Source organism: Dermacentor variabilis, chromosome 3, assembly GCF_050947875.1.
Source record: "Dermacentor variabilis isolate Ectoservices chromosome 3, ASM5094787v1, whole genome shotgun sequence".
NCBI classification, from domain to species: Eukaryota; Metazoa; Arthropoda; class Arachnida; order Ixodida; family Ixodidae; genus Dermacentor; species Dermacentor variabilis.
In genome coordinates, this window is record NC_134570.1 from 121,398,243 (window position 1) to 121,414,566 (window position 16,324).

The 16,324-nt window shown below is 44.3% G+C and overlaps 1 protein-coding gene across 2 annotated transcripts in view; it reads left to right on the forward strand.

The window, feature by feature from the left end:
* Positions 1–16,324, forward strand: part of LOC142576229 (putative acyl-CoA dehydrogenase 6) — a 34,237-nt gene that overhangs the window by 10,480 nt on the left and 7,433 nt on the right. Inside the window, exons 2-6 of one of the 2 annotated variants that reach the window (XM_075686258.1) lie at positions 6,932–7,052; positions 9,983–10,112; positions 11,771–11,877; positions 12,367–12,537; positions 15,419–15,592. In XM_075686258.1, coding sequence (XP_075542373.1) covers positions 6,932–7,052; positions 9,983–10,112; positions 11,771–11,877; positions 12,367–12,537; positions 15,419–15,592 — 703 coding nt within the window. The remainder of the gene's footprint in view (positions 1–6,931; positions 7,053–9,982; positions 10,113–11,770; positions 11,878–12,366; positions 12,538–15,418; positions 15,593–16,324) is intronic. The other variant, XM_075686259.1, reaches the window with a different exon arrangement.

Below are 16,324 nucleotides of genomic sequence, written 5' to 3' on the forward strand. Positions count from 1 at the left end.
ACTTTCAATAATTCAGCGTTTAACCACTGTTGCCACACTTGCAGACTTGCATGTGTGCTTACAGATATTTAGTGGGATGTGCACTTTGTACCAATATTAAGGGCAACACTGAACCTGTGTTCTAACTTCAAGTCCTTTAAAATTTTGAGAATATTACTTACTGGTGTTTTTATTTATTTATTTAAATATACCTTACAGGCCTCAGTGCAGGCATTGAGTAAGTGGGGCTGTACATAAATTGCGTGTCTAAAATATATCGAATGTCTGACATACATAGAGAAGAAGCAACAGTAACGAAAACCGAAGTGTAATAGAATTCATAAGTGTGCAGCACAGGTAAATATTAAACCTTTATAATAGAAAAGTATTAAAAATTGCCCTGGATACCTTCTATCTACATGGTATATTCAAAGAAAAAAAAGTAGAGTATCATAAAATACCGAGGTTGCATGGTTGAAGAGAAAAAAAAAAAGGTATTTAAAATGGTGGGGGAAAAAAAAGAAACTTAGCTTATGTAGCCAATAAAAGAAAAAAATACGCCAACGATTACAATACTCCCTAATGCAAAGTTTGAGCGTAGCTTTATATGTGTTTTCATTTCGCAATAAGTTGGCTGGCGTAGACAGTCTATCTTGTGCAGCATGTTGCAAATGGAGCGAAGCGTTGCAAAACAACTACCACTCGAGCACAACGACAGCGTTGAGCGATGTAGGTGAAAATCTGATCTGCAGGTCAAGCGCATCAGCTTTTATTCGTGAGTCATCGAAGGCTCCAGTGTGGTCGCCGGTTTCCTTCTCACCTTTTTGCCATACTCTCCTTCTCTGATTTCCGCCTCATGCTTTCACTGTAGCCTTGTCCTCCACGTTCCTCCTCACGCACTCTTCGTTGATCTCCCGCTGCGTTCCGTGTTTTCTTTCATCTTTCCCTGTGCTTGTTCACTTGGTGACGCCGAGATACGACACCGAGGCATGCTAATGCTTGACACAGGAAGGGGCGCCTGAGAGCTGCGCTATAAAGTACCAATGCGTTATGCAATGATGTAACATTATAGAACAAACAGGGTGTTATGAACGACGACGGGCCAAGACATTTGTTGCAAACATTCCCTTTATTACCACACTCTGCAACTCTTCCCCCATGCTGCCCACATGCGGTCCATCCGTGCACGCCGCATGCAATGCGCACACCTGTACATTCCTCTGTCGCCACCGCAATCGTGTCACGTGGTCCTTCCTCTGGCAACTACAGTCAGCCGCATTTGCGGCCTCCGAGAACTGCCCCTTTCCTTGCCTCACTTGGTGCTCTTGGTCTGCTTACGCCGCCACTCTTTCCTCACAAGAGTATCTCCATGCTTTGTCAGCAAGATAACTGTCTAGAGCATCGCAGGATGTGTTATAGTTCGGCCGATATGCGATACTGTCCGGGAGAGAATTCCACAACCGGACAGCTTGTGGAAGTGCAGAAAAATCGAATGAATGTGTTGATCCATAAATGTGGGTGTAGCTGAGATGATTGGGAAGCCTGTGTGATGTGGAGCAGAATCATTTCAGGTATGATAGTGTCGTTCCAGTGAAGTGAATAAATTTGTGAAACAGTGATAACAGAGCAGTGTCACAGCAAGTGTTTAAAGATGGCAATGAAAGTTTGTGTTTTATGCTGGGCTGATAGCTGCAATTGTTTGAAGTTAAGCGGCTAGCCCTATTTCAAGTTCGTTCTAGCATATTAGGGAAGTATTTTTGGTGAAGGGACCAACTCAAGCTGAGGACAAACAAGAGTTTCTTAAGCCAGCTTGCGAGCATTGGAATGGGCATTTTTTAAGTTGCATGACAAGTATCCTAGTGATTGAGGAGCATTGGTTTGAAATGGACATAAGGTGAGTGGATCAAAAAAGATTTGATGTGAAGAAAATGCCTGAGTACTTATATTGTGTGGCCGCTGATACAATGTAATTACTAATGCTATAAGGATTCTGAGAAATGGTAGGTTTTCAGGTAACTGACATTACATTTAGAAATATTTAATGCCATTAGTGATTTACTGGACCAACTATTTACATGCACGAGGTGTCTTTGAAGTGCCAGATGGTCATCTGTGCTTATAATTGAGCTATATACTATGCACTTGTAGGAAAAAGTTATTGTACTGGAAGATACATTGTGTGGCAGGTCGTTAATAAAGACTCGAAAAAGTGTAAGGGGCCAAGGATGCTACCCTGTGGCATGCTAGAACATGTGTGAGTTAAACAGTAAGAGAAGTTATTTACAAACTGCTGAGGATTGGAAAGAAAGTCACTGTGCCATGACACAGTAAGACTGCCCAATTTACAAGCCAAGAGCTTTGATATTGGGTGACAGTATACAACGTCTTGGAAAAGTCAGGGAAAAAGCAGTCAGTTTGTAGATTATTGTTCGTGTTAGTGTGCAAGTCTGTCTTATGTTTAACAAAACAAACCACCTTTAACAAAACACCTTTCCTAAAACCAGGCTGATTATGAAAAAATAGTTTGTCTTGCAGTGTCCGCAAATCTGAGAAACGATGACATGCTTCGGCATCTTGCAGCAAATGCACGTCAAAGAGATGGGATGGTAATTTTCACATGAGTTCTTGTTGCTATTTTTAAATATTGGCATAACTTTTTCCGTCTTCCTGTCTATGGGAAGAAGAGCAGTCACCAGTGTCTGCCTGAATATGTGAAGCAGCATTTTGCTTGATACTGCTTGTGGGATTCTCACCCGTGCTCTTGGGACAAAGGAATGACAACAAAGTAGGGAAAACAATCACAAGGGCATTTATTGCACCTTTCATAGACTAATGCCTGCTAGCCGAGTTGCTATCCACAAGACGTGCTGATAGGCGCGCGACAAATCGCGGAAGTCCGACTCACCACGACCGGATAGTGAGCGAATATGTTCGCCCATACTGGACACCAATGGTCGTTCGTGCATACAGTCAAGCGAACGGTGTCACGTTCGAACGACCGTGTTCGTCCATTCCGGTGTAGACCTCACGAGACGGTCTCACAGAAGCATGGATCGGCTCACGCGCGGAATGTCCGCCCTGCATGCCGATCCGGAGCCTACTCCCTGTCGAGTAAGAGCCTACTTCCTGTCACGCCCGACCAACCCCGCCATTAGGTGGCGCTAGCAGCGCCACACTCGTGCCATCTCTCATAATGTTCTGCAACCCAACCGACCGCCGCCTGCACTAAGCTACGCAGAAAAGCCGGATTACAGGCGACACAAGACATGCGGAGAAAACAACTTATCAGGGGACGCGTGAGAGTCTCGCATCCTCGGACGTCACAGTATTTCTTAAAACCTTTGAATTTATACCATCTACGGCATATGAAGACTGTTTAACGTTGTTTATAAGAGAAACAATGCCTCCTAATGTGATTGCAGTAGGTTCCATGTACTGATAGTGAAGTTCGGGAATACCAAGTATGCTTGAATTGCCCTTTTGTGTCAATACAGGACTGACAAATGAATTAAAAGCCATTGGACACTCGCTAAAGGAAAGAAGTACATTGCTGCTGTTTCGTGAAGAGATGTGGTTAGATTCAGTACTAGGTCTTATTACTTTCCAAAACTAGCTCGATTGTTTTGATGCAGTTCAGGAAGATCATTAGAAAAATATTTGTCCTTAGCCTCACCTAAAGCAGAGCAATATATTTTAAGATAAGTTTTATGTAATTCTGCCATGCAGTAGTTGTGCAAACCTTCTTAGCTTTATTGTACGGGCTTATTTGCTATAATAGTTCTCATATAGAGGAATCCTGCTGATAAAATATTTTCCTTATTTAGGAAAAATTAATAACCCTAAATGTAAACGAAGTCAACTAGTGTTGCAGTGCAGGCTTGTTTGTATGGCAGCTTGATGCACTATTGTAGCAAATACAGCCGAGGATGCAAGAAGGCACATAATACCGTCTGTGTCTTTCATGTGCTTTCTTGCGTCCCTGTTTGTATGCACTACAATGGTACTTTAAAAGTAAATCCTGCATTCTTTTTATATTGGCAGACTGTGTGAAGATCTGTGGAGCATTTCTGAAAGCCTCCAGATTTTTGCCTTTTAGAGCGCAGCTCTTATGCGGCTGTTCCCATCTTTAGCGTTGACGTGCCTCGGCATCGTATCTCGTAATCAAGTGAACAAGCACAGTGAGAGACAAAAGCAAACATGGAATGCAGCGGGAGATGAAAGAAGAGAGCAGGAGGAGAAAAGTGGAGGAGGAGGGTACAGTGAGAGTATGAGGCGGAATATGGAGGAGCAGCGAAGGGGAAATGGCCTGCATGTGCACCAAGTTGCCGGCAGCCACGGCATTCGCAGCCGTATGGGTGATCTCATCTGTGCTTCCGATTAGGGGGGGGGGGGTCATGAGGTCGGGGAGGGGCTATGCTCGTCCGCGGCGTCAGCTGCTGAGATCAGTCCACAGTACCAGTATGTGTGACAGGAATCACTGCTCCTTGCAAGGGTGATGAGGGCAGCTATGAGTAAGGCTCGATGTGGTGCTCCCTTGGGTGGGGTTGCTACTGACGCTGGTGGCTTGATTGGCCCGTGACCAAGGGCCACTCTCGTTAAGCGTGAGAAGAAAAACGTAGTGCCGTGCAAGATGGGATGTGTAGCGGCAATGGCTGCGATATGACGCTAAAGTAGCGTGCATCGTCTCTATGGAAACGACGGCTGCTGGGAATCATACCCTTGTGTCACTCACATATGGCCTCACGATCCCCTGGTTAGTGAGGCAGTCATGCCACACTTCACTGTGTTTGCAATGTGCCGCACGATACAGATTGTCCGCGCCAGCTGCGCTACTCGCAGCATTCTCTTCCTAATATAAACCTTGTACCTACATACTCATAATGGAAAATATTGACACGCAAAATGAAAACATGTGTAGAGCTGTGCTCAAATTTCGCATTAGGGATTATTATTATTACCCTTGGTGAATTTTTTGATGGAAAGTCGTTTCTGCCCACTTCTCAAAAAATGATGGCAGCTGAATTCTGTTGAGGCGCACACTGAGCTTTGTGAACTGCTTTGAGTTTACCATTGATAAAGAAGCCTGTGAGCTCTCTTCAAAGCCTCTTTGATCTATTATTTCTAAAACTGAATCATAGCATTGTTGCCACTGTACATGATGCCGAGAGTATCTGCTGACTGGGGTGGCCCTTACACCAGCTGTCACCTATATGAAACTGGCTGCAGTTTCCACAGTATGCAGCATACTCAGACTTCCTTACCAGGGACAGAAACAGATCCTTGCCACTTAATAAGGTCTTATCCATCCTTACAAGCAGAATCGTCACCCCTCCTTCGGCAAGCCTGCATCCGTTACATTGCCACATCTAGCTGTGAACACAATGTCTACAGTGCACACATAACAGATACCAAACATCATGCCTTGTGGAAAGTCTCCACTGAAATAAGGAAAGGGCAGAGGGGCATTTGTATTGGGCATGGATAATCGTTCATTCTCATACTTGCCACGAATAGGTGGCATGCGTACTGCACTGATAGATTTCTGGCTCCTTCATGCCGTGTGAACCGACAGCAGGTAGTAGGAAAACAATGCAGGACAACTTTAGGATTGGCTAAGAGTTGTGACTCAGTGAGATCATGGTTGTACAACATGTGTGAAAGTGATGCACGGATGTTTCACTTTTACCGGAGACTTTGACTTTGTTACATTTTACTGAAGTCATGAAAGTGCAATGGTATTGCATGGCCTACATGATAGCAATGCACTGCTGTCAGTCTTATGTTGCATGATCTTGGAGACCATGGTTTCTCTGTGCTACCAACATCATTGCTTGCAATCAGATAAGGGGACCATCTTGTTCACCAGCTGAAATTCTTGGAAGAGGTACCATTGGTTCTGCTACATAAAATTCTCAGCGTCATGGTTGTGGCAGGGGCTGAGCAAACCCAGAAAAGCACTCAGTGGCTTTTGTACACCAATGTGCCGACAGGTGCTGTAAACACCAGGGAAGCCATTGCTGATGCATCACATGTCCACCACCTGTGCTTTGCATCAGCCAACATGACGAATCAAAAGGTCAACTCTCACTCTTCTTTAATTTCTACATACAGTTCTCAAATTAACCTTTGTAAGCAGTGAAGTGTAAGCAGGTGGCCTTATGGCAAAGCCATTCCTGTTGTAAACTGGGGCCAGTATTGAAAGAGTGCGCAGGGCATGCTGTCTTTTCTGTAGCTTAAAAGAGGGAAACTATCATGAAAATGGCATGCCACTTGAAGCAGCCCACTGGTAACCACCACAAAGAGAAACTGTCATTCTATATGGGCGCACCTTCAGAGTATGTTCAGCTACCTACTCGAGCATGCTTACTGACAGGGCATACGCCAGCACGTTTCATCATCTTTGACTCTAAATTCAAGCGTAGTGCAACTTGTAGAATAACCAGCATTTATGGTATCTGCAGTGGCGAAATGTCACACATCTTGTTCATACTTACATGCTCTATTTCTTGTATAATTTCTTGGTGCTGCTTTCGTTAGTTCAAGATTAATAACTAATATTACTAATTTATTTTAAGCTATAGGTTACACAGGTTATGATCATCACATTCAGGGCTATTCTTGAAGTTAAAGGTGACTTTGTGACACCTGTCTAAGCTTCATTTTCCCATGCATAGCATGCAGCAGTGAAAAGCGGCAAGGAAATTATAACAGTTCACAAGTATACATATCTAATTCATATAGGCCACACAGCTTTTGGATTAATTAAACAAGTTGCTTAACTAAAAAAGTAGTAGTCTTTTCAAATATCGACTTGCCTGCATATGTACTATGTAGTTCTTATGCATTAGAGCATTGTGCTGCTTCTTGCACTTAACATCTGTAGCTCATTGTCATTAATGTGTAGAGAACAATGTTCCCACACAACCTTGTGACATCCATGCTCTCAATGCAGGTCATTGACAAGGACATCAACCCATACGTGGACCAGTGGGAGGCAGAGGGCATGTACGATGCTCACAAGGTGTTCAAGAAGTTGGCCGAGGTGGGAGTGCTGGGGATCACGCGCCCAGTGGGTGAGATCGCAGGCTGCAGTGCTCCCTGGCTTTGGGCTGTGTTTTTCTGTGCATGCACTGCCTGGTAATGTTGAGGCGAGATGCCCCTTTAGCAGCGGCACAATTTCTTGGCAAGAGCACTTGCTCGTGGTACTGCCTTGGTTTATTGTATTTGCTTGACCTAAATTATATGCAGCACAATTGATCAAAGGCTTTTGCACAAATTTGAGCTGAATGTTACCAGATCAGCAAAAAATTGTCAAGGCTTGCGAGGACTTCAAATGCCTGGCCTCATTCAATACTTTAAAATTATTTAATCACTTTCATTGCTGGTAATGTTGCCAGCATGTTTGCTACCATTGGCTGCATGAAACGGGATATTTCTGTAATTTCACCTTGCTGCCTACAGCTGTCACCCATCTTTGTACTGGAGAGATTTTACGTAGTGTACAGCGGCATGTGCAAGGACTTTGCACTAGCATTAGCAACGCATGCTATACACTGCGCATGCATTGTACGCGTGCTGCGCTGCAGCTTTTGCATGCGTTCGCTGACGCATGGTTTTTAAATGTTCAATGCTGACAAACTTGGCATGAGCCTTGCATAGAAGGCGACACTGTTGAAATCAATTGAATCGTCATTCTTTCATTGTTCATCTGCGTTTCAAATTGGTGTGCATAACTTCTTTAGGTTTATATCATTCCGGCTAATCAACAAAGCATAATCGGCCGCTTGGGGTTGTTATCAAGGCGCACTCTCTACACTTGGTAGTATAAACTCAATGGAAGATGCTGCATTTGGCTGTATGCATGTCATGTTTTCACATCCAAAAAATGACACTGTAATTACATGTGCTTGTACTGGAGTTCCGCTAGTCTTGAAGTTGTTAGTTTTTCTCTAGAGCATGTAGCATGTGGGAATGCGCAACTCTCACACCCTGATATGTTATTTTCCCGAACAGCTCCCTTCTCCTGTAATCCGGCTTCACCGCGTGGCTTCATGGCGGCGGTCACTATGCTTGCAGGGTAGTACGAGAGATGGCGCAAGTGTTGCTCTGCTAACGCCACCTAACGGCATGGTTATTTGGGCGCAAATGGAGAAGGCTCTTCCTCTTTGTTGCCGGATCGGCAAGCAGCGCAAACGATCCGCATGTGCGCCGATCCATGCTTCTGCGAGACCGTCTCGCGAGGTCTATACTGGATTGGACAAATATGATGGTCCGAACGCACCACCGTTCGCGTGACCATGCACGTGAACGACCAGGCGTTGGTGTCCAGCATGGGGCGAACATATTTGCTCGCTATGCGGTGGCGGTGAGTCGGACTTCCTCAATTTGTCGCGCGTCCATCGGCATGTTTTGTGGATAGCAACTCGGCTAGCAGGCATTGGGCTATGAAAGGTGCAAGAAGTGCCCTTGTGATTGTTTGCACTACTGTGTTGTCATTCCTTTGTCCCAAAAGCATGGGCGAGAATCCCGCAAGCATTAACATTGCATTCAATTCAGAGAAAGCATTCTGATGCTGTTCTGAAGCTTTATATTCACAATAAGAACCGTAGTCTTAGATATTTTTTTACTGCTGAGATTTGGGGAGCAGCTGTAGGCTCACGTTTTGTTCAGACAGACCTATCTTTGGTGCTGCTGCTACCACGTTCATCCTTATCACAGGAAACAGAATACCTTTGAGCTAGTGCAGTTGTTTCATCTTCAATCCTTGTTTGAAGGAGCGAAGGGAATCCTCTATTTGCATATCTTTTGCATGGAAACTGGGGTAGCTGGTCACTTATTGCAGCAGTTCTTTTATGCACGCTATGTTTTACCATTGATGCAATTATGAGGCCACTGCAGTTTGAGGTTGGATCCATGCACACAATTTCTTTTCCTGCCTGGTCAGAAAAGCATGCTCAGTCAAATTTGTCTATGCCCTAATGCGCAGTCTCTTTATTGGCCTGAACTGGTCTCAGGCAGTTTTATTGTGGGCTTGATGCAAATCGGGGGATGTATTCGAGATAAGTTTCGGTGATGTCACTTGCAGTGAATGCTGATTGGTGGCCATCTATCCAACGAAGTGTTGCATTTAGTGTCTCATCACGCAAGTGTGTTGGAAGGTGACCAATGAGGAATGTGGCCCCTGCTGTGCTTATTGAATGATTTTGGTTGGGTGCTTTATGCTGGTTACACTGTGTTAGTCATTTCAGTCCAGCTGTGACAAGCGCTTTCTCACATCTGGTAGGCTTTGATCTCCATAAAAGTTCTGATAACGCTTGAAACATTCCACAGATCGTTTGCACGGCACATGTATCTGTGTGTTATAGGAGAACAGGCTGGATTGTGCTCATTAGTGTTGCACATAGACCGCAGATTATAGATTTGCTCATACTTCATTTGCAGGGCAATGAAATCTGCTGTGCAATAAACTGCTTTTTCGACGTGGCCAGACCGTCAAAAGTAGCAGTTGTGGTCATCATTAAAACAGGAGGTCGCTGTTCAGTACAGACTGGCTACTGCAAGCCTGGTAATTTTGAGTACTACACAGAACTACACTGTGCGGTGGAGAACACACTTTCTGCTCAAATAATCACCACTCAAGAAATGGTCAAGCTGTTTGCTTTTGACACTGAGTGACCTTGGTAAAGGTACTTTGCTATTTATAAAAGAGTTGTCTGTTCAGCCTTTGAGCTTGTCATGGTGCGCATGTATATTCTACCCTGTGAGCGAAGTAGAGAGAAAGGCTGCTGCAGTCACAGGTATAGGTACTCATTGCTTCCCCCTTTACCGAAGTGGAAGAAGTGGCCGACTTGTTTACACACGGTTGACAGAATGGATCTTTTTGCACTTCTTGCAAGAGGCTTGTTTGCAGCTGTCCAGTAGAAGAATTATTTTCAACAACTTACTGGCAAATCGGTAAACTTGGGTGTGAATGGATATGCTAACGAATCTCATTGTTTTTCAGAGTACGGAGGTCTTGGTCTGGACTACAGCTTTACGGTAGCCTTTGCGGAGGAGCTGTCTGCCATCAACTGTGGTGGCATTGTCTCGGGGATCCTGGTCCACACGGACATGTGTACCCCTGCCCTTTCCAAGTACGTAATTTGCTACAATTTTGTTGGTTCTCTGTTTCAATCTAATCTTTAGCATTTGTTTAAAAATGTTACTTGAAATGTCAGACACCCGCAGGAACCATGTGCAGCGCAATGAGTATACGTGTGAGGAAGATAAAAATAAATACCCTGTGGTACTAAAGGAAATGAAGCGCTCAGGTAGTCACTAACAGAGTTTGAAGCACAATGTGAGGGAGTCTCTGCTTGCATTGCTTTGCAAGTGTACATATACTTTTAAAGATGCCAACAGGAGAGGCCTGAACCAGATTATGTGACAGGTGTTTTGCTGGTTCGTTCTTTCCCAAGTTTTATTACTAGTTCGTACATGCTGTTGTATGCCATTATTGTCCAGAATCAGGCACTTAGTACGATGTATGAAAAACAGAAAAAAGGGGAGGGATGAAATGTACTTCTACAAAATACAATCCCTGTGAAAAATTTGAATAGAAGTGCTTGCTTTTATGCACTGGTTGTATGACAAGCTTGGGTAAATTGAAGCATCAAAATTGTTGTGAAAGGCTAGCCTGCAGAGTAGGCAAAGTAATGGCACATGGGGTAATGCACCACGCACAGAGACAGCTTGAACTAGCATTTCGTAGTGCCCTCTGGCCTAGCTAAACTGCTTAGCGCAATAGCATTAGGAGCCCCGCGTCACAGAAAATCCGGTGGCGGCAGCATAGTCTGTCGGAAAAAATTATCTCGAACCACAACCACGCAGGTTTTTCGCGTGGCGCATAGGCATTACTGAACTAACGGAATTTCTCAAAGTAAAATGATTTCAGGAAATTCGTAAAATCTGACTTACACACAACCTACAGACATGATAGCATTGGATTGTAATTTTAATATACTAGAAAATAATTTGAATATACGAGAAAACATAATTCTGTTACGCAGAAACTCGAACACAAACCCCTTTTCCCTTGCTTACGGGGTTATGAACTATTGATGAGTCACTGCTTGGAGCCTCTGCCGTACGAGCCATTGCCGTACGAGCCTCTGCTGTACGAGCCATTGCTCTGCCCTGCGCTGCCACCAGAATCAGCCCACCATTGTTTTCTATCGGGCCCCATGTTGCCGAATATCTGGTGTCAGCATCAACGGGGCCCCATCAGGCTATCGCATTCCACTCTTAAAGGCGAAGCTTAAGTGTACTTTGAGTTTTTTTCTTCTTTTTTTTTCCTTTTTTTGTGTCTGTGTAACAGCTGAAATAACTACGTGGCCATGTCTCACAAGAATGCAGTTTTCTTTGTGCTGCTTCTTGGTTTTACCCTGTGTTGCCAAGATGTGTAGTGTTTACTCCTGACACAAAAGGAAACAAGCGTGGAGTGCATTATTCAAATAGCTTCTGCAGAAATCTACAAGACGGAACAAAGAAATAATTGCCATCTTTCCTTGGAAAAGAGAAGATAAAGAAATGTCTGCTACAAACTTTTATTTTTTCAGGACATCTGAATTGGTTGCCTCGTAGCATTCTGTGGCAGCTAGGGGGCCGACAAGTTTGGAGAGCATTGCATGCAGCATTTTGCCTCGAGCAGATTGTGCGGGAAATAAAGTGGCATTCTGCAGTGCCTAGTGTAGTTCTGCGCTCCTCTTTGCACAAGTGAAAGTCATTGCAGTGTTGTTCCGTGGTGTGTTAGTTTTGGCAGTGATGAGCTGAAGGTGCAGTTCCTGGCCCCGTCGATCGCTGGCGACATTGTGGGATGCGTCGGCGTCAGTGAACCAGACTGTGGCTCAGACGTGGCCAGTGAGTACTTGATCTGGCTGGATTCTTCAACACGTCTTGAGTGCATGTTGTCCAGTGGGAAAAAAAGGGGGCATTCTTTGGTTGCATTTGTTCAGTGCAGCTTGGGCACTCGGGCCTATAGCTTCTCATTTGGTCCAACTGTTTTTACTAGCTTTGTCTGTAGTGACCATGTTTTGCGTTCCTGGCTTTTTAAGTGCTTTGCCTTAATAATGTTGAATTTGTCTCGAGTTATTTTACACTTGAGTGCTAAAAGTGCATATACGAATGAAATTTGGGGCAGGCAAGCATACAGTGGCAGTGACTTGTAGCTAGCAGGTAGAGCACTTCGGTCACCTTAATTCTACATGCGCTTAAACAATACTCAAAGGGAGTTGGCTGAATGAAGTACACCTTGCATGGCAATGCACGAAGCACTTGCAACAGAGAGTTGTGTGTGTGTGATGGGATTCTTGCTGTTCCTTTTTTCCCTGCCCACGTGCTGTTACGCAGGCATCAAGACAACAGCTGTTCGACAGGGAGATGACCTGGTGATCAATGGGGGCAAGATGTGGATCACGAATGGCTGCCAGGCAGACTGGATGGCCGTGCTCGTCAACACGCGCACCGAGGGGCCGCCGCACAAGACGAAGTCGCTCATCTGCCTGCCCCTGAAGACACCTGGTGAGCTGTTTACAAGTTCTGCAGCTCAACAGTGTGTTAAAGATTGACACTCTTCCATTTCCATTGGGCCCTACTTCACAAGGTAATGAGAAGCTGTGGTAAATACACTTTATTTGGGAGTAATCACTGCAAGTGCTGATCTGGTAATTTCTCAGTTTGGTGCATGTTATTGAGGCTCTGTTATACTTGTTCGCTGCATTGGAAACGCTCGACACATGCTGTGCTGAAAAAGGGAGCCAGTGCCGTACATATGAAAGAACTTAATGCTCCAATCAACGCACTTGTTTGTGATGAGGTCGCTGTCAGGAATAGGCAAATTAGAAATGAGGGGTGCCTGTGTCAAGTAATGCTGATCAGTAAATGTGATTTGAGATTGTAGCCAAGCAGGCTGTTTTCTGGTCAGTAACGTACCCCACAAAGGTCTGGAAATGCTGAAGTAGAAAAGTTACGGCTTTGCTGTTTAAAGATATTTAGCATAAGTCTCTTCCTGGAGGCTCAAATTGAACTAATGGAGTGTGGCACTCACTGCTCAAGTGTTTAAGGGAACTAGAATCAAGAGGAAGAACAATGTTAAGGCATATCGAATCAGAATGGAGCCCAGCGAGAGCGTGGGAATTACCAGGAGAGGGAGAAGTGAGCCTTGCTGTTGCTCCTGCTACTATGACACTAGGTGTGTGCCTATGTTGTGCTAGAACAAATATTCCTGGTGGCTAGCAAAAACAGCAGCAATCTGCCAGTCAGGCAATTAGTCATCAGAACAGACCACATGTGTGGGGGTGGAGAGCAGTTAACCTTTCCAGTGCCATGCTTGAGGATACTCGTCTGGGTGGCAATGATGAATGGCAGCAACGATGGTAGCAACAGTGAGGCCAGGTTGCCTGTGAAACACAAATTAATTAAAATCATTAATTAGCCTAAGCCATAATTCTTGTTTGGATTTTCAAGTTAAGAAAATGTAAAATGTTCAGTGCCAACAAAAAAGCATGTAAATTTAACGCCTGCTTTTGTTTCACTTGAACAAAGACCTCCAGTACGCAGCAGGCAAAAACATTCGGCACCCAAAGGTTTAAAAATAGGAGTGTGCAAATATCAAATTTTCAATTTTTAATCAATCTAGATTAACGAAAACCAAGTGTGAATCGAATTTTTTCGAATATGTACCATCGTTTTGCAAAAATGCAATTTTTTTCGCCAACCAGAGGTACGGGGGAAAAAAAGGCACGTTTATTGCGCAGCAAATAACACAAGAAAATTATGCTTTCTGGTCAACAAAATTCTCTAGTAGAACACTTTTGCTTGAAAGTGTCATACCTGCAGTTATTTAATATTGTCATGATGAAAAAGCTGCTCGACAGGTTTGGGGAGCGGCAACAACTTCCTGCACTCGCCCAGAGACCATCGAAGGATTCTGTGGTTTTCCTTTGTTTTAACAAATGTCTTCTCTCTCTCTTTCCTGCATGTCACTATTCCTTCAAACACTGAAAAGAGCTGCCAACCAGACACACTAGTGTCTGGTATCAACAGGTATCTCTTCACCGCCACTCACATGGATCTTCTTTTTGGCCCGAAATTTCATCATGCACATATTTATTTTTAATAAAAGCAGTCTTTTAACCTGTGCTTGTAGCAGTGAAAATTGCTGCTGTTTGATGAGCTTATCAAAGCCTTTCCACAGTGCTTATATGGAAGGAGCCTCTTCAGCAGCTTTTGTTGTTGAGGACATATCTGGGTTCCTTGGTGTTTAGGTTTTTTTTGCTTCTTCTAAAGCCAGGCTTTTAAACCATTTTGCCATCGAAGCATCCTGGTGGCACTCAACTACTTTATAACGAGGGCCTAAAAAATTCCTTGACGATTACGATACTCCCTAATGTGAAATTTGAGTGCAGCTTTATGCGTGTTTTCATTTCACGATATAGTGGTTGGTGCAGACAATCTGTATAGTGTGGCACTTTGTGAACAGAGCGAAGTGTGGCATGAGTGATGCGCACGTGCAATTCACAGCAGCCACCGCAGACAGACCTCTGTTCATACGGCGCTTTGTTTCCATATATGGTATCGGTGGTGACGCTCGCTGCATGCCATTGGTGAACAGATGACGGCATGCTGCTCTGGCGCCATCCCATAGTGGTTGTCGCCACAGAGCCCATCTTGCATGGCACTGTCCTTTCCTTCTCACGCTTTGGCCACACCCTCCTCCTCTGCTTTCTGCCTCATGGTTCCACTGCATTCTCCTTCGATTTCCTCCTTGTGCTCTCTTCGCTATCGCCGTCTTTCATCCCGCGCTGTGCTCCGTGTTCACTCTTTCATCCTTCGCTGTACTCGTTCGCTCTGTTACGAGGAACGCCGCCGCTTTCCTCGGGAATGGGCACCGAAGAGCTGCACTCTAAAACATTGCCAAGCTCACAACTTGGTCAAATTTGTAGTTTGGAAACCATGCTTTTGGCACTTGGCCAGATTAGTAGCAGACAGAGGTTTCCACCTGGCGGCTGGGTTTGTCCAGACTGGTAAAGAGGTAGCACATTGTGGGTATTTGAGCTGATAGCGGTTGGTAGCCATAAGCTCCAGCAGGGGCCCCATGACAGTGCCCCTTCTTACTTTTGATATGCTTCAGTGCAAGGCATATATGCTTCACCGCAGTACAATCTGTATGCTTCGCCGCATAACACAACTGTACTGCGGCGAAGCTGTTCTAAAGAACTGACAACAGCAATTTTTGGGTGTTCAAATATTTCGAAAATTAAATGCGTCTTTGAAACCGAATCTAATACTAATATATTCGAATCGAATATTCAAACTTTCGAATATTCGCACACCAATAGTTCAAAAAGAAAAATGAAACGCCAGCTTGTTCCTCTAAGTGACCTGTTTAACCTTGTTGCAGGTGTGACGGTAGCACGCAGCATCAAGAAGCTCGGCCACCGCTCCTCAGACACGGCGCAGATATTCTTTGAGGACGTCCGGGTGCCAGCCAAGAACATTGTGGGCGAGGAAGGCATGGGCTTTGTCTACCAGATGCTCCAGTTCCAGGATGAGCGCCTGGTGGCTGCCATCAACAGTGAGCACAAGTGCTTTCTTCCGCAGGTGGCACTGCAGCTGCTTGAATTGTTTGCTTTGGATCAATGCACATTGATATCTGGCAGTGACTGCGATGTAGAACTAGGAGTGTCCGAATAGTCCAACTTTCTTGTGCCAAATATGAACATTAGGGTTTAATATTGTATTAAACGCTTGACTATTTCCTTATTTAATAAAGAAAGAATGCATAACCTCAATGCAAACATGCAAACAAAAAATATTCTTGAAGCTGGTTTGCATATCACAATAGGATCAAAGAATGTCATTGAAGTTTGATTCTCCATCAAACCATGGACTATCTTTGCTCCCTGTCTTGTCGGCAGCCACTGGGATACGGACTTGATCTGACAAGGTGATCTTGGGTACATACTACTACTTGTCTGTCACTTCTTACTTTCCTGCATACCCACAGACTCCATCCGGCAATCCACTAGAGGAAATAAAAAAAGTTTAAACGTTATTTTGGCAGTTCTTTATACAAAGCACCTAATTTTAAATTATGATTTTTGTATCAATTTTTAATGCAAGAATATTAGGGAGCTTTAAAGATAGTGGAGCCAAGTTCAGCAGAGGCTAAAGGCCCCACATTATCAAGAAAGAAAAATATTGTGAGGCAGATTTAGTATTTTGCTTATACATAGTGTCACTGATACTGTTTAGGTGGGCTAAGTAGCTTACATCTATTAATTCTGAAGCTTCCCTTTCTTTTATT